General features: G+C 37.2%; 2 protein-coding genes across 13 annotated transcripts in view; one reads left to right on the top strand and one right to left on the bottom strand.

Moving 5' to 3' along the window:
- camk2d2 (calcium/calmodulin-dependent protein kinase (CaM kinase) II delta 2) overlaps positions 1-11,162 on the top strand; it is a 32,357-nt gene extending 21,195 nt beyond the window's left edge. Inside the window, exons 14-23 of one of the 12 annotated variants that reach the window (XM_043250010.1) lie at positions 409-449; positions 1,780-1,839; positions 4,227-4,271; positions 4,380-4,428; positions 4,739-4,837; positions 6,656-6,676; positions 7,813-7,888; positions 8,128-8,222; positions 8,317-8,545; positions 9,656-11,162. In XM_043250010.1, coding sequence (XP_043105945.1) covers positions 409-449; positions 1,780-1,839; positions 4,227-4,271; positions 4,380-4,428; positions 4,739-4,837; positions 6,656-6,676; positions 7,813-7,888; positions 8,128-8,222; positions 8,317-8,545; positions 9,656-9,659 — 719 coding nt within the window. In that variant the 3' untranslated portion in view covers positions 9,660-11,162. Of the gene's footprint in view, positions 1-408; positions 450-1,779; positions 1,840-4,226; positions 4,272-4,379; positions 4,429-4,738; positions 4,838-6,655; positions 6,677-7,812; positions 7,889-8,127; positions 8,223-8,316; positions 8,550-9,655 lie in introns of those variants that run through there. The other 11 variants (XM_043250024.1, XM_043250040.1, XM_043250032.1 and 8 more) reach the window with 11 other exon arrangements.
- A 58-nt stretch (positions 11,163-11,220) lies between these two features.
- The window catches only part of ank2a (ankyrin 2a, neuronal), a 60,496-nt gene continuing 45,576 nt past the window's right edge, over positions 11,221-26,140 (bottom strand). Inside the window, exons 39-50 of the mRNA XM_043236617.1 lie at positions 21,966-26,126; positions 21,013-21,090; positions 20,581-20,712; positions 20,351-20,491; positions 19,445-19,646; positions 19,274-19,346; positions 16,798-19,017; positions 15,963-16,052; positions 15,384-15,467; positions 14,545-14,709; positions 14,245-14,418; positions 11,221-13,138 (exon numbers count right to left, since the gene is read on the bottom strand). Coding sequence (XP_043092552.1) covers positions 13,118-13,138; positions 14,245-14,418; positions 14,545-14,709; positions 15,384-15,467; positions 15,963-16,052; positions 16,798-19,017; positions 19,274-19,346; positions 19,445-19,646; positions 20,351-20,491; positions 20,581-20,712; positions 21,013-21,090; positions 21,966-26,126 — 7,541 coding nt within the window. The 3' untranslated portion in view covers positions 11,221-13,117. The remainder of the gene's footprint in view (positions 13,139-14,244; positions 14,419-14,544; positions 14,710-15,383; positions 15,468-15,962; positions 16,053-16,797; positions 19,018-19,273; positions 19,347-19,444; positions 19,647-20,350; positions 20,492-20,580; positions 20,713-21,012; positions 21,091-21,965; positions 26,127-26,140) is intronic.

Genomic DNA, 26,140 nt, shown 5'->3' with positions numbered 1-26,140 from the left:
GTTCAATTATCATGACATTTATCAAAGTACATACATATTTAATAGGATGATTTCTGTTATTGTAGGGTAAAAAAACACTTTTTATATATTTTCCTGTTTACCAATGAGGAGATTACAACAATAGACTGTGAGAGTATGGTTTTGTGCAGTATATCACACATCCTCTAAAAATAGAGTTGCTTATTTCGGTTTAAATTGTGTCCTGGGTTTAATCTTTTCGATCCCTTAGCCTTGCATTTGTGTACCAAGAGTATCCTAAAAATGAACTATTTGAATTGTTTTTCCTGCCCGAGGTCTTGTAACACAATAAGAACAATAATCCCAGAATGCCTGCTGCATGTGCTTTCATGGATTTTATAATGTTATTATGCATAAATAATCATGGTTATCTTATATTTCATCCAACAGCAGCCAAGAGCTTGTTGAACAAGAAGCCAGATGGTGTGAAGGTGGGTTAAATCTGCTTCCTATTCATCTTTTGGCAAATCTAAGTATGTATAAAGAGCATTAGTACTTGGCAAGGCCTGAGAATAATCTTGCAGCAGAACATTGTGCATTCTTTAGGTTTGCCTTTTTTTATTTATTTATTTATTTTTAAGTTTTTCCAGAAATTCTGAGGTCTTTAATTGGATCAGTTTCCAATTCAACAACAATATAGTTAATATATTAGAGTGCTGTGTGGCATTTTGATAAATTCCATTTCAATTCCAATTCAGGTTTTAATCAGGAATTTGTTTACATTTTGGCAATAAAAAATTATTTGGACCTTTCATAAATAAAATCTTTAGTTCATTCCCTGAATTTGCTGGAAATTAAATGGAATTACCCATCATTGTCACTTTTTATTTTGAATGTGTATATGAATGTATATGAATGTTTATTCCATTACGTTTTAAGGGGGAAATTCACTAAAATTATTTTCAAGAAAAGAAAGTAGTCAAATCAAGTAAATAGTACAGACACCATGCATCTTTTTTGCTTCTGAGTGCAGATCGTCAAAAATAAATTTCTGTTTAAATGAGCATAATCCATGTAGAAATGTATACTTATTTCTTAACATGAACGATTACTTTACTTGAAAAGACATGCAACAGTACAAATATGCAAGAGAGCACAGAAGATGCAGGCTTTTGTGTTGAAATACTGTTTGGTGAATTTGCCCCATATACTTTCCCCCAATATGTTTCATTTTTTCAGTATATTTTCCGATGTAGAATTTTTATTTTATTTTCATTTTTTGGGTTCTAACACAAATTTAAATTTAACACAAAAATGTGGTTTGTCTCATGTGTCTTTTATGTCTTTATCAGATTGTACATAAGAAAAATGTAAAAAAACAACAAAACTTTTATAGAAAATTTATATACACACAGATATATACACATACATGTATATATACATATACATACATATATATATATCATATATGTATGTATATTGGATGTAATTAATCATAATTAATAAGTCAAATAAATCAATAAATTAATTTAGCTAAAAAAAAAATTTCTAATTCAATTATTTTAGTTTTTTATGGCACAATATACTGTATGTGTACAATAATAGTATAGGAGTTGCTGTATCTTCAGATCATCCATCATCAGTCCCCTCCCACATATCTGTGTTCCTCAGTATATCTGTGTATTTCTAGTTGTGGATGCCCTGTCACAACGCTCCTGTTTTCCTCCAGTCTTGTGTAATTTTGTAACCCTAGTGTGATGTAGTAGACCCCATCAGTGTGATATTTGGTAATGTGTGATCTGCTCCTCGTCCCACTTGCAGGTTAACAACAAAACCAACCTAGCCAGCAGCCCCAAAGACACAGGCCCCGCCCCAGCACTGGTACCCACGACAACAACCCCGCCCCTTACACGACATCACCCCTGTAGACACTCCCCCTTTAACCAACAAGCCAGATTTGCTTACTTTTTCACAATAACACAATAGCTCTGTTCCAAAATACAGCTGCCTTATTGTCTACTACCTACATAGGCAACTAGTTTCCAAGGCAACTATCAAATATTTTCATAAGTGATCCAACGAACACAAATGGTGTTCCTGCTTAAAGCAAATGACACAGTTAATATTTGATTCCAACAGATTTTAAAGCTTGTTGCTAAGCTAACACTAGCAGAAAACATACCCGGTTGTACTGTGAAATACTTATATTTTTATTAGGTTGTACTAATTTTATGTATCAATGCATACATTTTTAGTCAGGATTTCTTATGTTGTATTGCATTCTGGGATTGGTTCATCTTAAAAGGATATATATGATGCTGCCTTAGGATTTTGCCTAATGTTGCTGCCTATGTTTTGGAACAGCTTTGCAGTTGTTTGTCATGCTAATGCTAATAAGCTAATGCATCACTTTTATGCCTTAAACTGATTACAGTATATTTAAGGTATATAAATCAGCTTCATATTTTCATATCAAGCTAAAGTAAAACACAACATATGCAAGGAAAATCAAGGGTTTGTAAATCTGGCACTGCTGGTGTGTCGTCTTACCAAAGTTCAGAGACCTTGCATGATTTTATTCACCTCTCATGTCACCTTTATGTCACACATATGTTGTTCTCCCATTTGAACTCTTAATTCCAGGAAATTTAGGGTTATATTCAATCAAATTGTCTTTGAAACATCAAAAGCGACTGCTGCTACTTGATGTTTTGCAATTATGTAGTTTTACGGCATCTCAAGCACAAAAATCCATATACGCTTGTGGTTTTGCTTGCACAGTCATGGTGTATTGCCATTAGCCTACTATTTTTGCCCATTTGTATTTCCCATTTGTTTCAATTTTAATCTTGTTGAATCAGATTGTCTGTCTCTGGCAGATGCATAATTGAAGTATTGGAGTGAATGTTTTCCAGTGCATTGCTTCCATAGGGTCGTATGCTTGGAGCTCTTGTGTATGCTTGAGCGCTGTGTGTAGCTTGACATTCTTTGCCTTCCATGATGATACAGACATGCATGTAAACAAATGTCTCTCAGACTGACGACATTGTGACGCACTCGTACTGACACACGCGCACACACAAACAAACACACAGAGGCACTCAGTGGGTGATGTTTCTTAGTCAAATGACAAGTGTGTGTATGTAATCTTCTCTAATCTGCGGGTCATTAGACAAGACATCATCTGTTCCGCTTAGCCCAACTCAAAGACCACCAGGCTGATTAATTACGTTGTATCTGTTAGGGTATGTGTGTGTGACCTAGGGATCACCTCATATCAGTGATCTACAACTTGTATGTTTTAATGAAAGAATCTGTCATATTGCAGGAGAAAACTGATCCAAAATCTATAGAATTTCTTGTGATTTACTTAGTAATTTCTCTCTAAATCAGATATATGGCAAGCAATGCATTTAAAAGACATACAGTGATATATAAGTTCATGGTCAATTCTCATAATTTTTTCAATTCTCATCAAGTTTGCATTTATTTGACCAAAAGTTGTAATATTTTGGCTTGTGATCCTTCAGAAATCAATCTAATACGCTGATTTGGTGCTCAATAAAATATCAGTGCTGAATTATTTTATATATTTTTGAATGTAATATTTGCCATATGTCTGATTTCTGTATGGGGGCGGTAAGAGCTAAATGCTTTTGCTATTTCTTATGCTTTTGGTAAATGCTATTAGTATGTGTGCACATGAATGCACGTAATTTTGAGTTGCTTAGGTAAGAAAATGCCTGCTAAAAATACAGTATATTTTAAAGCTATGCCATTTCCAGTTATACTCCAAACAAATAGGACATTTTTGTTCCATCTCTTCATGAGCCCATCTGGATAAGCAGCCAATTTAGAGACTAATGATATGACTAATGAGTCTACTTACAAAATATTAAAGGACAAATGCACATGCATAGAGATTTCAGATTTATTTTTGAGGCGATGTGCATGGAAAACTTTCAGCATGAATGAGATGAAGAAGGCTCTGTGTGTGTGTGTGTGTGTGTGTGTGTGTTGGATGGAGGTCAAGATTGTATGACCATGCAGGGCACATGTGAGTAATAAGACTGATAGCCTTGTTTTGCTGGCTGGATTTATTTAGTAGTTTGTATTTATATATTTTCCTTAATGCCTGACAACAAAGCCATTTGCAATTCCATGCATGTTGTGTCTGGTACAAAGTCATTATATGCCATTATGCTTTATCAAGCTTCTTTTCAATATACAAAATAATAATCTTTTTTAACTCCCTTTCACTGTTTAAGGAGCCACAAACTACCGTGATCCACAACCCAGTGGACAGAAACAAGGTAATATGATGCAGTTTTGTTAGCGGAGGTGAATCAAAAATAACAACAACAAATGAGACAGTGTCCAGTCTAAAGGTGATTCAGAAGTGTTCTTTCGCATTTCTCCAGGAGTCAACAGAGAGTGCCAACACAACTATCGAAGACGAAGACCTTAAAGGTAAAGCTTGGCGTTTCCCTGGCCACATGTCTGCCCGTAGACGTGCCATTTGTTGCTGTTTTCCCTCCTCAATATGTCTTTCATCTGTGCTTCTCCTCAGTCATGTGTACACTCTTTCTTGTTTATTTTCCCCACCGAATTTGTATTGCCCGTTGCAGCCATTCTCTCCTCCCCTTCATCCTTTGTTGGTTTGTTTCCCTGCTTAAGGGTGTCTGTTTCAGTATTTCTTGTCGAGTGTGCTATTTGAAATGTCTTCTTTTTCGTTTGTCCTGCTCCTGTTGTTTCTTCCTCTCATTGGTTCAATGTACAGCCAGACGCTTTGGAAACCTCAGCATTAATTCAATCTGGCAACCCGCGGGCCGCCCGCAAAACTCCGAGCCCAAGCAGGCGCCCAACTCCTCGGTGCAGAGTAAGTCCGTAATGGGCAGGAGACAAAATCACCCCGTCCTCCCCTAACGTCGTTCAAATGCTTCGAACCCCCCTTGTATGAACGAGAGGCCCCTCAACAACTCGAATCTGCCCTTTTAAGGATACTTTTTAATTGACAACTCCAAACTTCATTCCTCATCAGTGCTCCGAATGTTTTAATCCATCCAGCTGTTTCTATCAGACACACGTCCGTGTTCACCTATTCTTTACGGACTGCACACTTAAGGCCAAGATCATAAATCATAAATTGCAATAGTAATGGAGAACACGTCGAATTCTAATTTAGCCTAGCATTAAAACCATTTCATCTGTTTGGTTTTCAAGAAAAAAAAAACAAGTCTGTGAAGGAGAGGGAGACATAGATGCGTGTAGCATGTGTTAGAAAGGCCTGATGGATTAAAATCAAATCTCTGAATCAATTGAGAGATGCTCAAGTCGATGGGAAATCAGGTTTTAATGTGTAAGTACCTGAACGTTCTTTCAATGTGCTCTTCATGAAAAACACCCTCTCACTGTCTCAAATGCTCTCGATGTGGGAGAAAGACCTTTAGCGCTCTTGCCAGAAAACCACCTGACTGCCTTTTAGCTCTCTATAGGTGCTTGAGGCCTTCCGGCTACACCACTAACAAACCTCTTCTCACTGAAAAGACTGTTCAGTTGACCTTTTGCCCCTGTGTCCTAGGACTAGAGTCTGCATTATCCTGTATTGCACCCAACATTCCTAATATGGAGAGATCCACTGCACTTGGAGTGTACTTGCTCCGGTATCCCATCCTGCTCCATGCCTGAGAGCCTGATGTTTTGCTCCTTCTGTTTAGTATCTCTCCCCCTTCCCACCAATCCAAACAGAAAAAAATATCTAGATTTCTTTGTGTACATTTAAACAAATAGACTCGCTTTGGATTTGTTTAAGCTCAGTAATATGGAATGGGCCTGAACCAGTATTGAAAGGACAATACACTGTTTTTCAACGTCAGATTCTGTTTGCACTTTATGTCGATATGACCATGAGACAAAAAGCATTTTGTCTAGATTCTGTGTTTCACATGATGAAAAAGAAATATTTTTTGATGTTATAAGGACTGTCAAAATATTCACGATTTTCTGATTAATCCAACGAATTGCAGTTAAACATTTACATGAATCCAGATACATTTAGGAACGATCGTTAAATTTTGAATACGTTAATCCCAATAAACAACACTACTGACAGCCCTGATTCTTTTACTATCGTTATTATTTTTTACAGAAAAACCCTTCTGATATCTTATGAAACACAGAGAGCAATGGTGTTTCCACATATGCTAACAGCGGCATTATGCTGAATAATGAAAATGATGTTGAAAAAAGGTTGAAGGCCCCATGTTACAAAGCATGTCCATTGTAAGAGAAAACAAGCATTAGACGGAATGCTTTTCTGAAGAAAAGTAAAGTCCTCTTTTTCTCATTTGAAAGCCGCAAACCCTTTTCCATCTCATTTGTCATTCAGTGCCTTCCGGGCGAAAGACATCAGCTAGAAGACGTATCCATTCCTTTTTTTCTTTTCATCTATTAATTTGCAGACACCATAAACTCAGTGCTGGAGAATGAGTGATTTAATGATATAATTAATATTTCACATTAAATGAACTGTTAAATATTAAAAGTATAAAGCACATTTAACGTCTTTTTGCCCGGTGGGCTGGAGTTATTATGTCATCATCAGTAGACGTAGATACATTGCACTAGTTTTATTTGGTGCTTTCATAAGAAATTGCCTTTTTGACCAATTATGAGCCATCTCTTTGCTGTCCCTTAGCTTGCCAAGTTATCAATAAAGGTAAATTTAAACTTTAATACTTTGAATGAAAGTGTTGCCTGTGATTTTCTACCAGTAAACACTGCTCATTCTGAAACTCATCGTAGAGTATTAGGAGTTCTAGGAATACGCTTTCCTTTGGGTGCCCTTTGTTTATCGAGTGTCAAAATTGCCTCTTGTTAATAATAAAGAAACCGGAACAACTAAAGACTGTACATTACAGACAATTCACACAACCTTCTATCTAAGCCAATTAGGGCTGGGCGATACAACCCTTTGTAAAATCATATTTTAAATCTGTATATCTTAATATTTACATAAATAGTTCGAAAAGTTATTTTAAAGTCCAATTCTCACTATTAACAAATGGTCAACTATGATTTTGGCCTGAATAAACTCTTAATTAGCAGCTTATTAATGGTCAGTAAGGTACTTTTTAAGTTAGATGTTGGGTAGGGATGAATATGTGAATATGTGCTTTAATAAACAGCCAATATGTTAATAATAGGCATTCTAATAAGCAACTAGTTAATAGTGAGAATTGTTCCCTACACTAAAGTGTTACTGTTTTTCTATTTTAGTTAAAGCTTGTTTGTTTTTAAAAGTGGTTTGGTCCAGTTTCCCATGGTTCACTGAATGAACAAGAAAATTTCTATTTTATTTAAATGCATTTGTAAACAAATATATTACCTATAATTATGTCATGCAGGAACTAAAGTTAACATAAGTGTTGACTAAATAATAATTCTATCAGTTTTGAACTGATTCAATTAAATCAATTAATTAAACTTACCAACACTGTCAACATTTTGTACATTACTAAATATTAACGCAGATAAAATACAAATTTCTGAGAGCGTAGTCAAAAAACTGTTCTGATTACAGACTCTTTAAGTAATATAATGAGGAAATAAAAAGTGCTAATTACGATATTCATGGTTCACTGATGATATATCGCCCAGCCCTGAAGTCAACTAAAACCTGCAAAGACAGAAGCCATAAAGGTTCACTGTAAATTTTTTTCTGGTGCTTTCTAAACAAAGGTTTGCATTTTGTGGATTGCAGTTTGGAAATGAATTGGGATGTTGAATAATAATATTGGTTCTCATGCTGCGAGGGTGTCTGACTCACTCGCTAGACGTCTCTGTGTGTTTCAGCTCGAAAGCAGGAGATCATAAAGGTGACTGAACAGCTGATTGAATCCATCAACAACGGAGACTTTGAGGCTTACGCGTGAGTGAACGTCAAACCTGTTGCTATGACAACCACAGCCCCCTTTAAGAACACTAATGCATTCCTTTATTTTCTCTTGATTACGGAGATTATTTTTAATGGTCACCTTTTCACAACAGGTGCTCCATCTATATTTAGATCCAAGCCTCATTTAATTACAGCTTTTGATGGGCAGATTTTTTTAGACCAACATCTGCACACAAATTAAGACTTTTAGCTTTACGCTCTTTATCTCACAGAAAGATTTGCGATCCTGGTCTTACTTCCTTTGAGCCTGAAGCTTTGGGAAACCTGGTTGAGGGTCATGACTTCCACAGGTTCTACTTTGAGAACGGTATCTAGATCCATCTTTTCACACTCAAAACATAAAGAGAATATAGTTTTACAACAGTATTTTGATCACAGCATTTCTTTGTCATCTCATTTAGCACTGTCCAAAGGTAATAAACCTGTACACACTATCCTGCTGAACCCCCATGTGCACCTGATTGGGGAGGATGCAGCATGCATCGCGTATATCCGTCTCACCCAGTACATGGATGGCAGTGGGATGCCACGCACCATGCAGTCGGAGGAGACCCGCGTCTGGCACCGCCGAGATGGCAAGTGGCTGAACATACACTTCCATCGCTCTGGAGCCCCAAGCGTGCCCATCAAGTAAGACCCATAGAGCATCTCTACTGTTTAATGTGTGTAATAATAATGTCCACAATCACAAATGGGTCATTCTCAGGAAAGTGAGTCATTTAATTTTAAACGTTTTCGGCAGGAATCTGACCTTTCAGGAAGTCAAATTTTTTTAAACACATATGCTTTTATTGAGTGAGGATGCATTATAGGGATAGTTTACCAAAAATTCTAATTCTATCATTACTCCACCCACATTTTGTTCCAAACTATTAAGATCTTCATTCAGAGCTTTTAGACACTGCTTAGACATCAACGTATTTACCATGGCCAGAAAGTTGGTAAGGACATTGTTAAGTAGTCCATGTGACATCAGTGAATCCACCTTAATTTTATGAAGCTATGAGAATAATTTTTGTGCAACTGCGGCTTGTTTAAATGCAGAGGATTTCACATGCAATAGTCATGGTACTCTCGCGAATGTTTATCGAAGACTGACATGGAAAATAGAAAAATGGTTAAATAAAGTTTTTTTTGTTTTCTTTGTGCACAAAACGTATTCTCGTAGCTTCATAAAATTAGGGTTGATTCACTGATGTGACATGGACATTTTTAACTATGTCTTTTCTACTTTTCTGGGAATGTTTCAATTACATTGCAATCTATGCAGGGTCAGAAAGGTTTCAGATTTTATCAAAAACATTGTTTTTCGAAGATGAATGAAGGTCTATACGTTATTCGAACAAAGGAAACAACAATTATTGCACAGTTGTTGTCAGATATCACTGGTGATTTCAAATATGAAATTTAAGCTTAGTGAATAGTTTGGGAGAAGTTTGATGTTTCCCAAAACAAAGAGATAGAAAGAGAGGCACATCGATGCCCGAAAGGCATTTCAAAGATGGTCGTCGAGTGACATGACTTGTCTTAAAGAGACTTTGATTGTAACTGAGTGGCCGTTTACGTCAAAACTAGACTAAGTTATAACTTATGTACATCTGGTGCAACTGGCCCCAGGACACCGGCCCTCCAGGATCAAGTTTGATGACCCCTGATTTAGTGGAATTTGCTAATTCTATTTTAATCTCATGCCTATTTCTAAATGTTATTGATGTGTGTTTATTTGTTTGTATTTTATAGTTAATGGAATATTAAGCTTCATTTTTTCCCAACTGAGGAGAAACCATCAGCAAAAACCCAACTGTCTGTCAGTCAAGCTGGGGGTGTGTCTTCTAAGCCACACCTGCTTCCCAACAACCACGCCCCTCTCCCCATCCCCCTCAAGGGTCGTTTACATGTTATCGCACATGGACCAGATAGTTCAAACATTTTGCTAAAGGTCATCACCTACACCAAAACCCGTGGGCCATTCGCATATATGGACATTATTAAAAGGAGTGTATTTTTAACATTTTCTTTTCTGTTTCTTTTTTTAAGCTGTTTTGGTATGCATTTTAAATGTATAGAATATGTAAAGAGAATCACCTTTCCCCAAGTCTGTACTGTATTTTTATGTCTATTTATGTGTGTGCAATATATCAAATTTTGAAAGATAAGAATGTTAATATTGAGCTTGCTATTGTTCTGGTGATGTACATATGTCGTGATCGTTCAGATAAAAAAATCATAACATAAAAATCATAAAAAAAAAACTAAAAAAAACTTTAAGAAACTTTTAAAAAATACGTACTTTAAATTCTGGCTTACAGCTAAATTAAAAATTTTAGTAAATGCTGTCCAAAAGCTTTGTTTATATTCGCTAGCTTACAATGTTTGGCTCCTTAAAGATTCTGATTTACTTTGATTTAAGAGAACTGCAGAATACTAATATGGACTGTATGTTTACCTTTATGTCATAGAATACGAGAAAAAAACTGAATATCAAAGAGAATGTAGCATATATGATACATCAAACATTGAAAAGCATTGGGTAATGCATGGAGGACTATTTTTTGAATGACCATGCTATAATTTGTTTCTTTTTGCTCTCGTTTATGTTGTGTAACACATGATTTCCTTATCAAATTCTTTATTTCTATCAATATCATAAGGATCTGATGTTGTAACGATGATAGCGATTATCATCATTACCACCCAGCATATCTAGAAGTATCACCCTTCTTTCAGATCGATGTAGCTTAATTTTCCTATATTGAGTGGCTGTGAAAATATTATCCTTTGACTTTATATCATGGCTGTATGAGAAAAAGAAATATAAGTAGCTTATGAGAAACTACATGTATCATTTTCACACATATTTGTGCTTTTCGTTTATCCCAACATTATTTTCGCCCATGGCAAGAGAAGCGAAATTGAGCCGAGCCTGATTTACAAGCATGCACACTGCCCCTAGTGGCGACTCAGTGTCTGTGCGCCACTCAAATGGAAGATGATGTCATAGAAGGTGATGTCGGAACAGAACGGTCTTCCTTGAGGAAAAACCTCACCACTACTGGACTATGCCAACACCATGCTTTCCGTTTTCTCAGTGTTCCTTTTTCTCTTCTTAAAGACATTTCCTCTGCTGATACTTACAGAACCTCAACGCCAATATGAGGATGTGAACTACATAATTTGTTGCCATGGTGGCGCTAGCAAATCAACATATTTAATGAAAAATACAATAAAGGTGTGATATGTACTGTAAGCACGATGTCACGTTGCAGCTTTTTCTTCGCACACAACCATTCAATAATGACCTTAGCTTGACACTTATACACTTTTATTCTCGTTCAGCCATATACACACACTGCAGCCAAGGTATAGTGTTTAAATGTCTTTTTTAAAAGTCATATAGTAAACTAATACATGCCTTTATGGATAGATATTTATGTACTATATATATGCATATTCTTATCTCCACAGACATAGAATGCGGATTCTGTAAATCAAATGTGGGCCAGTCACAGTGAAAGTAGTAGCAGTGTTCAACTTAATGACATTGCTCAGTTTAGAGGATGAATTTTGAAGTGATGTTCCAGGGCCAGTTTCCCGAACGTGAATTATTATAAGGGGGAAAAAAGCAGAGCTGGCCTCAGATCAGCAGCAAAAAACAACCTCTGCTAACACAGCTGTATAAATCTGCAATTAAAAGAAAAAGTCATTCGAATATCACAAGGTACACTCTTTTTCCCAAAAGTCTCAAGTAAAGCCAACCCGTGATTTGGTGAATTGTAAAGAGAATACTCATACATCAAAATAAATTATTCTTTAAAAAAAAAACAAAAAAAACATACATCCCTTATGTTCACTCCTGAAACCACTGACATTTTAAAAGCATTCATCATAAAATCCATCATAAATACCTCAGAGCAAGATTCCTTGACGATTCCTTGATATAGCAATATGTACAGAACAAAATTAATATAATTTGAAATTAAAAATCACATATCTAATTTTACACACGCACTCACTCAAAAACACATACGTAAAGAATTAATTCAGATTGAAAGTTTAAAATAGAATAGAATATGTGTAACTGATTAGTTGAATTTGATTCCACCTTTGCTTCCTGGGTCCCTCTTGACACATTCGCTAAAGTGAATTTAAAATCATAAAGCGCATGTTAATGTGTTTCTATTACAACAAAAAGCTGCAATGAAATGTGATGATGATGATGACGACTAGAATTGCTACAGATCACAGACACAAAGAGAGAAGTGAGACGAAAAAGAGACAGAAAAATGACAGTCGTCTAACCACAGAAAGAGTCTGTTATTAATAAGTGACTGCTGCTAGCTAAGCATGCCTGCTAATATCCTTACAGGTGGCTAATGTGATCTACCGTCATTTTAAAAATGCATATTATATATACTCTCCATGGATAGAATACACAGACACACAATACCCCAACAGCTGATAAAGAAGGCAAGAAGTTTTCAGACATCTCAACCGTTGAGATCAAAATAGCATGGCATGATGTGGTGATATAATGCAACGATATTCAATAGTTGTGGTAGGCAGTGCAGTACAGGTTCTGTTAGTTCAAGCTTAAATGTTCTGAGTATGAACGACCAGGACTTTTTTTTTTCTCTTTTTAAAAAAACGTTTTTGGTTATTGTGATTTTTGTGTATGTGTGTTCGTAGGTGTTATAACTGAGGGATTTAAAAAGCAGAGGAAAGGAAAGGAAAGGAAAGGAAAAGAAAGGAAAGAAAGAACACCATTTGGTCACAATGAAGGGCAGAAAGAGAGAAACACTTGTGGTAAACTGGGGAAAATAAGGAGAGAGAGACAATATTGTCCGTTGACTTAAACTGGGCAAACATCCAGTTTGACTGGACAGGAAGACTGGAAGTGGCAGGAGTGAAGTACACTCTGGGATTGCATGAGCATGGTGCATAGGAGTGGTTAGGAGAGCAGATAGGCTCAAAGAGAGGAGCGATGGAGATAGGGGAGAGGAAAATGAAGAGGGAAACCACCACTCAAACTTCTCTTTGGCTTCCTCCCTCTCTTCCTCTCAGTTGTTTTGGGCACAGTAGTGGTGAATGAGGTGATGGAGGCTATGCTGTAGGTTGTCATGGGGCTCAGACCGATCGTCTATCTGCTCCACGCAAACCTGCTTCTGTCCCCCATGATCCCTCACTACTGACCTCCTGTTGGTCCTAGACTTCTGCATCCTCGTCCTGTAAGTGAAAAAGAAAGGACGTAACAGGGTAATCAATGCTTTACATTTCTATTCCAAAGGATTGAGGTGGAAAAAAACGCCATAATTTTCTTTTTGAGATGCAAGTGTGACAGAGAGGAAGAAAAATGTTATTAGTGGGAAATAAAATGTAAAGACATGCTTTGTTAACAAATATACACACACATTAATGCCACATATAGGAATTTCTTAATTCTAAATCTAAATACTATTATAAATTAGGGGCGTAAAATTTGCATATCATGTATCGTACTATTCATGGTCATTTTCCAAATTATAGTGCTCACTCTATCCCCTTGTTAGTAGGCAACGTTCATGTCATTATTTAGTCGTTTGGAGTGCACTTGTCAAAGGGAGCGATGTAATTTCCTTATTATCTTTAAATGGGATGTTCCTGCGACAACACAGTACGATGTATGTCAGCAGATGTCGCTGTTTTAATGTCATAAACATACATTTTATATTTTAAGACTTTGCCAACACAGGAAAAAAATATCAAAAATATTTTTTTAAAAATATCAAAATATAAAACGCCTTTTTTTGAATTGTACTTAATACAGTTTTGATCAAATAAATGTAGCTTTTCTTTAGTATAAGAGGCTTAAGAAACATACTAACCCCAAACTTTTGACATTTTTTTCTTCTTTTTTTCCCCCCAAACACACATCTTCACACTAATATGCACACAAATGTCATGCCTGTCTCTCAAACCTCCTTATCACAGATCCATCAGGCTGCAGTATTTTCTGCTCTACCACTTGAGGGATCTGCACCTTCCTAAAACCTCCAAAGTAGCTTAGAGCCTAAGGGAATGAGGCACATACTACATTAACACTAAATTATATATTATACATTATATTCTAATAATCAGAACAGCTGTTAGTCACCGATGTTATCAATTTCTCAGGACCAGCCATGGCTTTTATATAATGTTATCGCAGATTTCTTGTTGTACATAAAAAAAAAAACTGATGAACTAGAACTGTGAAAGAACTTTTAGTTAGAAAAAGCAGCAATTCTGCAGTCTTCCTCCTTAAAATTACCCTAATCATTCAAATCAGATGTTTTATATGATTGGCAGCTCACCTGGGTGAAGTCCTCCCGGGCTGAGGGCAGGTCTGAGGCAAGATAAGGATCCCCTTCATGCTTTTCCAGCTGTTCTCCATGTACCGTCGTCGTCTGGATCACCTTTCTGAGCTCTTGACCTAGAGCAGACTCCCCCTTCGAAGATGACATGCCATCTTGCTCATGGAAAGTTACCTAAAATTAAATAAATATTTAGCAAAACTCATTAAATAGACACATTTTGATGAATTGATCTCATTACATTTAGATTAAGTTTGTTTTGATTTTGTTACATGACTGAGTAATCAAAGAATCAGACACCTCTGTTTGATGTCCTTCACTCTTCAGTACTGTCCTTTTTATTACTTTTGAGTATCCATCCCCCGATGCCACATTGACAGGCTGCTGGGGGGAGCCCTCCATCCTCACCTGCTCTGTCTCCACCCCATCAGATGATACACATCGTCGAATTACCTTCCTGGTCACCTACGAAGGTGGACAGTAAGATAAACAAATTTGTATGGATATGATGTATTTACTACGAATCTATTGTTGATCAGTTAAATGGATTGATGGAAGGAATAAAGGAAGGACTGAAGTGTAGATGGATGGATGGATGAATAAATGGAGGAAATGGTGGATGGACTGATGGATGGATGAATGGATTTATTCAAGGGTGAATAGATAGAATATGGATGACTGAATGAATGATGGATGGATGGATGGATGGATGGATGGATGCATGAAAGAGTGAATGGACAAAAGGATGGATGATGATAGCAGAATGGATGAATGAATGGATGAATGGATGGAAGAAGGGGGAAAGGGTGAAAGGATGAATGAATGGGTAGATGGATGGATGAAAGGGTGAATGAATAAATGAATGAAAGGGTGAAAAGATGGTTGTTGGTGGATGAATAGATGAAAAGCTGAATGGACAAAAAAGACTGACTGGTAGTTGATTTATAAGTTACTTATAGTTAGTAGAATGTCTAGAAATTGACTATCAAAATAAAGTGTTTCCAAAGATGGATGACTGGAATTAAAGGAAGAATGGATTATAAAATATGGAATAAAGTGGAATAAAGTGTGAATGGATAGTTGGTTGGATTAAAGGGTGATGGATGAATGGTTATATGAATACTGCAAATCTTGTTTACCTTCTTCACTACCAAGTTGCCCTGTGTGTCTGTGTACTGCTCTTCTGTTACAGACTGTAGAGGAACCTCTGGAACATCCTCACCCTGTAGAAGAATCCAGACAGTTAATCATTACACATCAATGTTTAAAGCAGTGTTCACCATAAGAGGAAACTGCCCTGGCTTCAGTGAAGGTTAGGGTTAGCGTAAGAGGAATAATAAAGAAAAAAATGTAAAAATATTCATTCAGTATAGAAAGGAGCACACTTCCTGTAGAAGTTGTCCATTTTATGGTGTCAACAACAATATAATATAATACAGGGAAGATCATACATGTGTTCTTAGCTTAAAATGGACAACTTCTTTTAACAATTGAGGAGCAGGGAGGTTAAGTCACAGCTGAAAATGCAGGATTTTAAAATCAAAACTGTTTCTGAAATAAGTCTTAGAGCTACATGAAAAACCGTCACACAGCTTGTTGGGAATAGGTTGTTCAGTAAGCCTAGGCCAAAGTTGTACACCAAATGTATGTTCAGAAACACTGCAGCTTTCACACTGAACCTCCAAAAAGGATCAAGCAATATTTATTCATAGATATACCTGAATAATTATTCTCCTTCGCACCACTCTGGTGGTCACCACATCCTCATCAGAGCTATCCGACAGCACACCTAACGCCTCATCAATCTCCTAACCAAGCAGTATGCATGAAAAATCTATATAAGATATAAGACTGAAATGTACATGAAACGTATGAAACATACAAATAAAAAAAAAAAGAAAAATAAATGCAATGCTGTCCCCTCTGGCAAAATAGCACAAGACGGAATATTATACGAATTTGACAGTAAGATCAAATGTCCATTACTGTTATCAAAAACAGAAAAACAACAGAAGGGGCAACAAAACATTGTTAACATGACACAACATGCATCAAAAAAACAAAAAAAAAATATATATATATATATATATATATATATATATATATATATATATATATATATATATATATATATATATATATTTTTTTTACAAAACAACTATGTGGTAAGGATTTTACCCAGTAGCATTTGCTTTGTTGTTAGTATAAATATTTATGAATTATGATATTGTTATGTCTCACTTGCAAAATCCTGCATATTTAGTATATGACCTTACAATGTCATAAATGTAGTGCACATGCACCAGCACTTTTTGAAAAAGCTGACAGCAGTTATGATGGTGTTAAGCTATGAATGTGACGTGATTATGTTTTGTTTTTGTTTTTTTTGCTATAACAAAACGTTTTTCAGTTTTTCAAATCCACCTAATTAATTAAATTGTTAGTTCAAAGAAACCAAACACCATCCCTTCAGCAAACTCATTCAGCAGGAAATGGATTAGGGTAGCTCAGAGAAGGATGGGTGGATGGGGAGGTCATGCTGAGCACGCTTACCCTCCTCAGATCATCATCATCATCATCATTATACTCAGCTCCTCCTCGAGGAGGAAGCTCCTGAGGAGTTTGTGCAGATGATTGCAAACTTTTCTGCTGACATGGAAAGTAAACATCTTTCTCCTCTGCATCATCATTAAGTTCATGGATAATGGGAGAATCCTCGAAATCTTCACTGTCTGATGACCTGACAGACCTACGAGGGCTCTCATGGGATGGCATATATCCTGAGGGACTTCTGACATTTAGTTGTTGTTGTAATTCATGAACAGTAGACCTTAAGACTTTATTACTCAGTGCCATTGCACCTTTCCAAGGTTCATCTTCTTCTGCTTCAGAATAGTCTGAGATGGTCTGTTTGCAGTCGAAAAATGTCTCGGGGTCAGACTCATCCTGTTGTTTATCAATGGTTATTAAATCTTTGTGTTTTGGTTTTTCAACTTTGCCAGGTTTTGGCACATCAGTGACAATGACCTCTAATCTCACATTTTTACTCTGTTCAATCTGAGATCTAGGTGACTCAGCTGATGCATCTTCAACCACTGACTGCAGTTTCCCTGCGAATGAGTCTTGTGAATTTGTCAACTCAGAGCTGAGTGGTTGATCAGATGATTGTTGCGGTTGAACAGTTTTCTTAAGTTCCTCAAGAACTGAATTCATGCTGAAAGCCAAAGGCTCAGAAGAGTCAGAAAGACCACGAGCAGAGGGTTTTTCCTCTGATGATTTGGATGGTACACCAGACATAACTGAGTCTGACAGCAGTCGTCTGGAATCTCTGAAAGTTAATGTCTTGTCTCGGCCATCATGAGAGAGCGGTGGAGGTAGTACGGCCTCCTGGGAAACAGGTTCTTTAAGTGCTGGATTCATGTTCAGAGTGAGCATCAAAGGTTCAGAGGACTCTGAGAGACACCGGTCGATATGCTTTTCTTCTGACCATTGGGTTGCACTTGAGATTATTGATTCAGACTGCAGTCTTCTTAAACCTTTGGATACCACTGCCTCCTGTGAAAGAGGTTTCTTAAGTTCAGAAGACTCCTCCCTAAAGTCAAAATGTTGACAAGTTATGACTGTTTCTGGTGTTTGTGGACTGAGGTCAGAATTACAGAAAGGTGAAGTTTCACTCAGCTGTGGAGTTTCACTTTGAATCCACGTGTCTGAGTCAGTATCTGATTGTGACAGCAGTTCTTTCTTAAAATCATTACTGCCATCTATAAGAGCTTCAGTAGTGAAATCCAGCTGTGTACATACTTTTTCCTCCACTGGACTATATTCATCTTCCCGATGAGCACAATGTTCTCCTAAAGTTTCTGGCTGTTGTTCTGGAGACTCTAATAGTTGCAAATGTTGTTCATGGGAATCAGTTTGTTGGATGATCCTAGGATCAACTTCAGGCTCTGAAGGTTGGTGTGAGGAGCTGTTGCTATTACATTGTTCTTGATTTAAAATTGTGATCTTGTGATAGGTAGATGACTGCAGTGATGCTGAGTCAATTGTAGTAGAGGACTCAACAAAGTTTTGCTCTTCCGCTCTATGGTTTTGCAATGGTGGTACTGTATCCAAATGACTAAGCATTTCTGCGGTAAGAAAGACCTGATCTGATTCTGGAGAGCCCTTAACGAGGTCTGGAGTCACTCTTGAAACCCCTGGATTCACTTCAACACTGCATGAGACAGCTTCATCAGCCTCCCTTTCAAGAGCATAAGAGGAAAATGAAGGACTAATATGTTGGTCTACTATTTGATTGCTCTCAGGAGCTGACATTTCAACTTCAGATGATTTTCTTTCATGACATGAAAACGACTGCATGGTGTCTGAAGTTTCATCAGATTCAAAGTGATGTATCTTTACTGATTTTTCATTGCCTTCTAAATCACTTTTTTCATATACAGGTGACACTTGATCAAGACACACATAACTTTCATCTTGATACTTTTGCTTTTGGAGTTGAGTTGTTTCTTCTTGACTCTCTGGAGAAGTGTGTTGCAGTAGGTCGGGTACTGTGTGTTTAGAGTCAACAGTTGACAAAACTGAATTTTCACCTGAAGAAAGTCTCGCAATATATATCTGGCTGAAATCAAAGACATTTTGAGAAGACTTTGTTGATTGTTGTTGAAATTCAGACTGACTGTTCAAAATGATTGGAGATGAGGAGAGGCAAGCATTTTCATTGTCTGAAAAGTCACACTGAGCTTGAATTTCCTCCTCAGATTCTGCAGAAACCTATGGGATAAATTATATGAAGTATGGAAAATATGACAAGGGAAAAACAGATGATATTGAAGGGATACTTACAACCAGTGAGAGACAAACAACAAAATAAAACAGCACATGCAATGATCATGAGTTCAGATTTGAAAAATATCCATGTAATCATTTGTCATTTAGTAATCAGTCCCTGTGGAAGGTTTCTTTGTGTTCAGAGATGCAAGACATAACCCTCTTATTATCTTTCAAAAGCACAATGCCATGAACTTACTTCTTCATCTGCATCTTCCTTTGTAGATTCTTTTTTGACCTCTTGAAACAGCCATGGATTGGTGAAGCTGTCCCTAGGAGATATTGAGAGTGGAAAGTGAACGACCTAAAGGTGCAATACATTTTTGATAATGTAAACATCACTGCAAAAGTCAATCTATGTATCACTAACTGGTTGATCTCCAATTCTTCGATCATATCCCCATGAATGCTCTCTGAATGGGTGTTTCCCATTGTTTCAGCCCATGATGGAATGTCAAGAAGAGAGGCCACAGATAAGTCCTCTTCAGACACAGCTGGAGGATGCCTTTGTGAAGTCTCCACTCTCCGCACCACACGAAGACTGTCACCATCATCTTGGACTGAGGAGAGAGCTACAAAAGACAAAACTTTCACTTTGACAGTGCAAAAAAGTTAGGCCACATTCATACAGCAGCAGAATAAGGTTGTCAGACTTGTATTTGGGATTGACAACCCTATTTTCTTGACAGGTTTCTTTACAGCCTCTAAGTGTCTCGTTCACACAGCAGCTTATAGATGCCTTTAGAATACTGTTTGCATGAATGTGCAATGGGAGTCAAGCCCATATTCCTTACCAGTAACTACAGCAGCAGTGACCAAAGTAAAATCAAAGATGTTGAGGTTTATAAATCTGAAAGTCTTATCACTTTCTGCCTCAACAAAAGTCCAATCGAGCCTCAAGTTTTTTTCATGAAACCCTTATCGACAGCAGCTTTGAAATTTGAGTGGAGAGCGGAGCATTTGAATCTCATGTAGAACACAAAAGTGATGGGAATGACTCCAGTGAAAACTGACTGGATCTAAAATGTTCTCATGTTCTGTTCACATGGAGCGTGTGTTCCAAGAATGCAGTTTTGAGTCCTAAAAAATTTACAGGTGTGAGTTTGGTTACAGAATGTGGTTGTCACACCCGTAAATAACTGAACTGTGTGTGAACATAACTGTATTAAGGACTCAAATACTGCATTCTGCTGCTGTGTGAACATGGTCTAAGACTTTAACTTCTGGGTTTATTTTTAGGATCTAAAAATGTAAAAACAAGAATGTGCGGTCCTACCTTCACTGTGGTCCAGGGTCCTTTCAATCTCTGCATACGTTCTTGATGTTTGCTCCTGAACTGACTTGTGCATTTGAATCTCAATAAGATGGACAATGTCCATGCGATTTATTTTAGTGAGTCTTTTAATCAATGTATTTTCTGTGGAATTTAAGACACAATCAAAAAACTTAATTAAAACTGATTTTAAGCATTGACTTTTAAAAAGAGTAAATAAGGACAGGATTTACCAGTTGCATGTTTTCCTTCTCTCTCTACCCAGCGCTGTAAAAGAGCATGACTCTGCTCCTGTAGTGAATTTGGGTTTTCAACACGCACTTGCTGTATCTCATCTTCATTAAATTCCAACTCTTTGGCTAGCTCTGAAAAAAGATTCATATATAAGCTGTTAAAAAAGAAACATATCCACTTATGAATTAACATCAAGTTTTACTTCTTTTTTTTTTTAAGATTTTGAAATTTTAATTAATTTATTTTTTAAGATTGTTGGAAGAAAAATTTATCTCTCTTGCCCTCGGGATGCTGAGGATTTATTCTGGGTGGTTTTTAGCATTTGGTTACTAGGAGGGAGTTTACCATCCCAAAGTCTATTATGATATCTGCATTGCATTGCAATGTAAGAGGTAGTTGATGACCTGACTACTTGATACTGATATACTCACCTGTCCAACTAAAACCTAGAAGGTCAGCAATAATTGCCAAAGTCTCTTCTTTCCTATCTGCATCATCATGCCAGTCCACTGTAAACATCAGTCAGAGTATTGTCATTAATACTCAACACACACAAAACTAATAAAACATCAGATTCCTTTTCATGTGCATTAAAGATGCTTGAGATATCAAGTAAATGTGTGAGTTGCTGTTAAAGGAATTGTTCACACAAAAATTACAATTCTGTCATCATTTACTCACCCTCATGGAAAATATATTTAAAAAATGTGTAACCAGGCAGTTTTGGGTCACCATTGACTTTAATAGTATTTTTTTTCTTTCAATGGAAGTCAATGGTGATATTCCAAGTCATTTCAAAATATCTTCCTTTGTGTTTGGCAAAACAAAGAAATACATACAGGTTTGGAACTACTTGAGGGTGAATAAATGATGACAGAATTAAGATCTTTGGTCGAACTATTCCTTTAAGTCTTTATATGTCTGTAAATAATTATTAAATTAATTTAAACCTTTGATGTGGCATCAACAAATAGAAGCCAAGTTGGAAAACAGGGAGACTAAAGATCTGTTGAAATAATATATGCCATAACATTCTTTTAAAACGTTTCACGCAAAAATGCCATGGTTGTTTTATTATTCCTAAGAGGAAACGTGAATGCACAGGAAACAGTATTATCAGCAAATAAATGTAGACAATCAATCTTGAGATTTCAGTTTTCATGTACACACTGATATGCAAATGAATAAAACATGACATAAAAAGTCACAAAACATGACACACAAATACACAAACACACAAGAAAACATTGAGATGAGAAAAAGTACAGCACTAAACACAAGACAACACAGAACAAAAACTAATATTTAAAAAGAAATCATACGAAAAGAGACTGGCAAAATTTCGGATTAAGTAATACGGGGGGCAAGTGCCAAGTAGAGGTACCTTTACTTTGGTCTGGGGGAGTGCTGTCTGAGATTCTCTGCATCTGTGTCTCCACACAATCTTCCCAGTTGGGTCGTGATTCAAAGACATCATCGCCTACGGATGGGGGTCGAATTGCTTTCAAACTACTTTCTATCCCTAACTCAGAGGCCTTGTCCCCTTTTTTTTCGTCATGCCCTATACTCTTTGAAATGTCCAAATCTTGAGAGAATTCAGCAGGAAGTTCAGGTTGACTGGATACAGCATACTGTAGGGTAGGAGACTGTGTTTGTGAAACATGTATCTGGGAAGATGAACACTTTGGTTTGGTGTGAGTGTAATCGTCCACAACAGACTTGGACCATTCTGAGTCACCAATATCTGCTACAGATTTAGGCCTTTCATTCTGTTCAATGGAGTCCCCTTGTCCTAAAACCTGGTCAAAGCTGGCTGCCTTTACAGCTATTTTTGGTTTAGATGTTGCGTCTTCAATTTCAGCAACAAGGTCCTCTTCTGGAGTGTACGTTGAAGGTGATGTTTGAAATTGCTGTTGACTAACAGTGTGAACTGAGGCACTAGGGGAAATTGATATGTGCATTTCAACAACAGAATGCTGTTCATCTTCCACCGAAGAGTCAGAGGATTCTGGGTCTTGCTCAGAATAAACTGTTCGTGTTACTGTATAAGTGGCAGTGTCAATATTTGGTATTAATGTGTCTTCACAGAATCCATTATCCTCTGTGGGACTCTTTGGTTCACCTTTAATAGGAAACTCTTTCCATTCTGAATGTTCTGGTTGAACATTTTTGGTTCCAGTTTTACCAAAGCCATTATGTTCCTCAGTAATTCCATCTTCATGCACTAAACCATCTGTAGGCATCTCAATTGAACCTACTTCAACAGACTCACTAGTACTGAAATCGACTTGCTCATATTCTTCACTTGGATCTTCGTTTATCGGAAAGAAGACTAACCTTTCTTCTTCCTCCTCCATGGTCCTTTTAGTCATGTCAATAGCGCCGCCCCTGGTCATCTCAAATAGCTTTCCCTCTTGAAAGAGGAAGGGATTTGGTGTCCCCTCTTCAGTAGGTGTTCTTCCTGGAGTTGTGTCAGGTGTGGTTCCATGAGAACGTCTGTCTATACACAAAGCAAGTATCTTCTGCTCCTCAGCCGCAATTTTTGCATTAAATGCTTCATCATCTTCCACTTCAGCACTCCACGGAACTAAGTCTTGTGGAATAGAAGCTTCTTCTGGCTTCTCTTCATTGTCTTCCTGATACATAATTAAATCTGGCTGGGATTCATTCTGCACTTCCTTTGTAAGAGTGGTGGCATGTACATGGTCGATGGGAGAAAGCACTTTTTCAGTAGTACTTTCACCAGTACACACAGAATCATTATCATCTTCATTCTCAATGCCTATTTTGCTCTCTGCTGATGTAACAATGAGATCCTGTTTAATTGTAGTCTCACCAGTCACTATACTATGGTACTCTGAAGGTAACTGTTCATAGTCTTCCTCCTCATTCTCTTCATGTGTTTGCATAGATGGTATGTCTATGCATGTCTGTAAATCAACAGTCTTTAAATGAGTATGTTCCTCCTCCATTTTGTCTGTGGTCTCTAAAACCTCAGTGGTTTCTCCTGAGACCTTGTGGGTTGATCTATCTAGCACAGGACTGTCATAATCATCATCTGACAATGAGGAATGTAAGGGTAGCACATGGCCACACTTAGCAGAGTTCTCCAAGTACTGCTCTTCTGATGTTTTGCTTAACATTGTGTTAAAGTCTAGTAAACCTTTATGTGGTGACAAGACTTCTTCCTCTTTTGGTTGTTTAGAAACACAGTCAAAATCAAATTTGACCTTTTTAACTTTAGCATCCTTTTCCATTTCATCAAATGTTTTGATCTTTGCAGCCATCTTAAACATTTCTTCTTCTGGAGTGAATTGCCTTTGTAATGCATCAAAGTCATGGATATCCCCACTATCAATCCCCTTTTCTTTTTTCTCCTGGGTCTCATGGTAACCTTGGGATGACTCACTTTCTAAATAAATGAAAGCCGGACTTGTTGACAAGACCCTTTCTGTGTAACTCTGACCAGATTCTTGACCAGTAGGACTTCCCTCTAAAGAGTCTTGACATGGGGACTCCTTGGTTGGGCTTGGCTCAATAGAGTCTGGGGATTTTTGGGATGATCCATCATCTTTGATAGGAGTAGTCTCAAGAGAGTCTGTTGTACAGAGAGTTTTAGTATCACTCATGGTTGCAGGCTGCAGAGAATCCAAACTAGAAGGTCTCTCTAGTGCATCTTGACTGTGATGACTATGTTGTGGTATATTCTCAGACTCAGTAATTACATCCGATTTTATCAACTCAATGCTATCCTTACAGGTTAAATCACTTTTCATATCATGTGCAGATTTTTCACTCTCTGATTTCATAACTTCTATTATATTTTGAACTACTGTCTTTGAATTAGCAGAGGACAGTGACTCTATATTGGTGGATGAAGAAGACAATTCAATATTAGAATCATAAGTTGCTTCAGTCTTGCTTTTTATGGAGGTTATGGAACATAATTCACTCTTGTCACTCTCCGCTCTTTCACGTGATGTCGAAATCGATTGGTGAGCGGTCTCCTGATCCCCATAATATCTGTCTTCTGTTTCTTTACTAGTTGTACTGGAAGAAAAAACAATGACTTCAGGACTATTTTGAGGGGTTTCAACAAGTCCCTCATGTTTCTCACTGTCACCTGTGCTGGAGTTAGGAGTCCTTGTCCCTATACTATTGCCAGTAGAATCTGCCAAGGCCTCATGTTTGTCACTATCAGGACTTTCCTCCAATGTACCAAGATGTATTTCACTTTGATGTAAGGGCTCACCTTGCACCATTGCAGTAGCAAATGCAATGATTATGTTTGGTTTACTTGGATTCACTGCTGCCTGGTGTATTTGCTCCTCTTCTTCCAAAGAAAGGCTATCACTACACATTAAATAATGTTTACTTGCTTCACCTGAAGTTTGCCTAAAGAGCAGATATTCAGGATTTTCCTCAAGTTCTGCTTTAATATCCGCACTGAAATCCTCTGATGGTTTCCTGTCTGGACTGATCTGAGGTTCCACGGACAATCTCCTGGTTTGGCAGATGTTCTCTTCATAGTACATTCTCTCACGTATCAGCTGTGGGTCTATGCTACTTAAACGTTCAGGACATATTTGTTCCTCAGTTTCTGGTTCCTGAGATGGTTTTCTATTTTGGTCAGCTGCTGTATGTTTACAGTGCAGGTCTTCTGGAGAGCTTTTCTCTTCAAAGTTAAAGATAATGTTGGAAGTTACAGCTTGATCACCTTCGAATTGGATGATTGTCAGTGATTTTTCATGTACTGCTTCACCATCATTGATCATTGGTTCATGCTGAATTGTGTTTTGGTCAATATGTGATGATTCTTGAAGGATCTGGTTTTCTACTACAATTTTTTCTTGTAAATGCTGGGTTGATTCTTTAATTTGGCTATCATATTTTGGAGGACCCTGCACCACATCAGATCTTGATTCAGAGGGTACAGTTGTAATGGTTATTTCTTGCAAACATGTTTCTGTCATTTGGGTATCATGTGTTGAGGGAAACTGTACCACATCAGGGCACTGCATTTCAGAGCTTACAGTTGTAATTGCTCTTTCTTGCAAATGTTGAGTTGTTTCTGTCATTTGGCCAACATATGTTAAAGGAACCTGCATCACATCAGAACTTGATTCAGAGGGTATAGGTGTAATTGCTCGTTCTTGCAAACGTTGAGGTGTTGTAGTCATTTGGATATCATATGTTGGAGAAACCAACATCACATCAGAACTTGCTTCAGAGGGTATTGTTGTAATCACTTTTTCTTGCAAATGCTTAGTTGTTTCTATCATTTGGCTATCATATTTTAAAGGAACCTGCATCACATCAGAACTTGATTCAGAGGGTATAGGTGTAATTGCTCGTTCTTGCAAACGTTGAGGTGTTGTAGTCATTTGGATATCATATGTTGGAGAAACCAACATCACATCAGAACTTGCTTCAGAGGGTATTGTTGTAATCACTTTTTCTTGCAAATGCTTAGTTGTTTCTATCATTTGGCTATCATATTTTAAAGGAACCTGCATCACATCAGAACTTGATTCAGAGGGTATAGCTGTAATGCAAACG

Source organism: Puntigrus tetrazona, chromosome 1 (assembly GCF_018831695.1).
Source record: "Puntigrus tetrazona isolate hp1 chromosome 1, ASM1883169v1, whole genome shotgun sequence".
Lineage (NCBI taxonomy): Eukaryota > Metazoa > Chordata > Actinopteri > Cypriniformes > Cyprinidae > Puntigrus > Puntigrus tetrazona.
The sequence above is the reverse complement of the archived record's forward strand: the minus strand, read 5'-3'. Positions and strand labels throughout refer to the sequence as shown.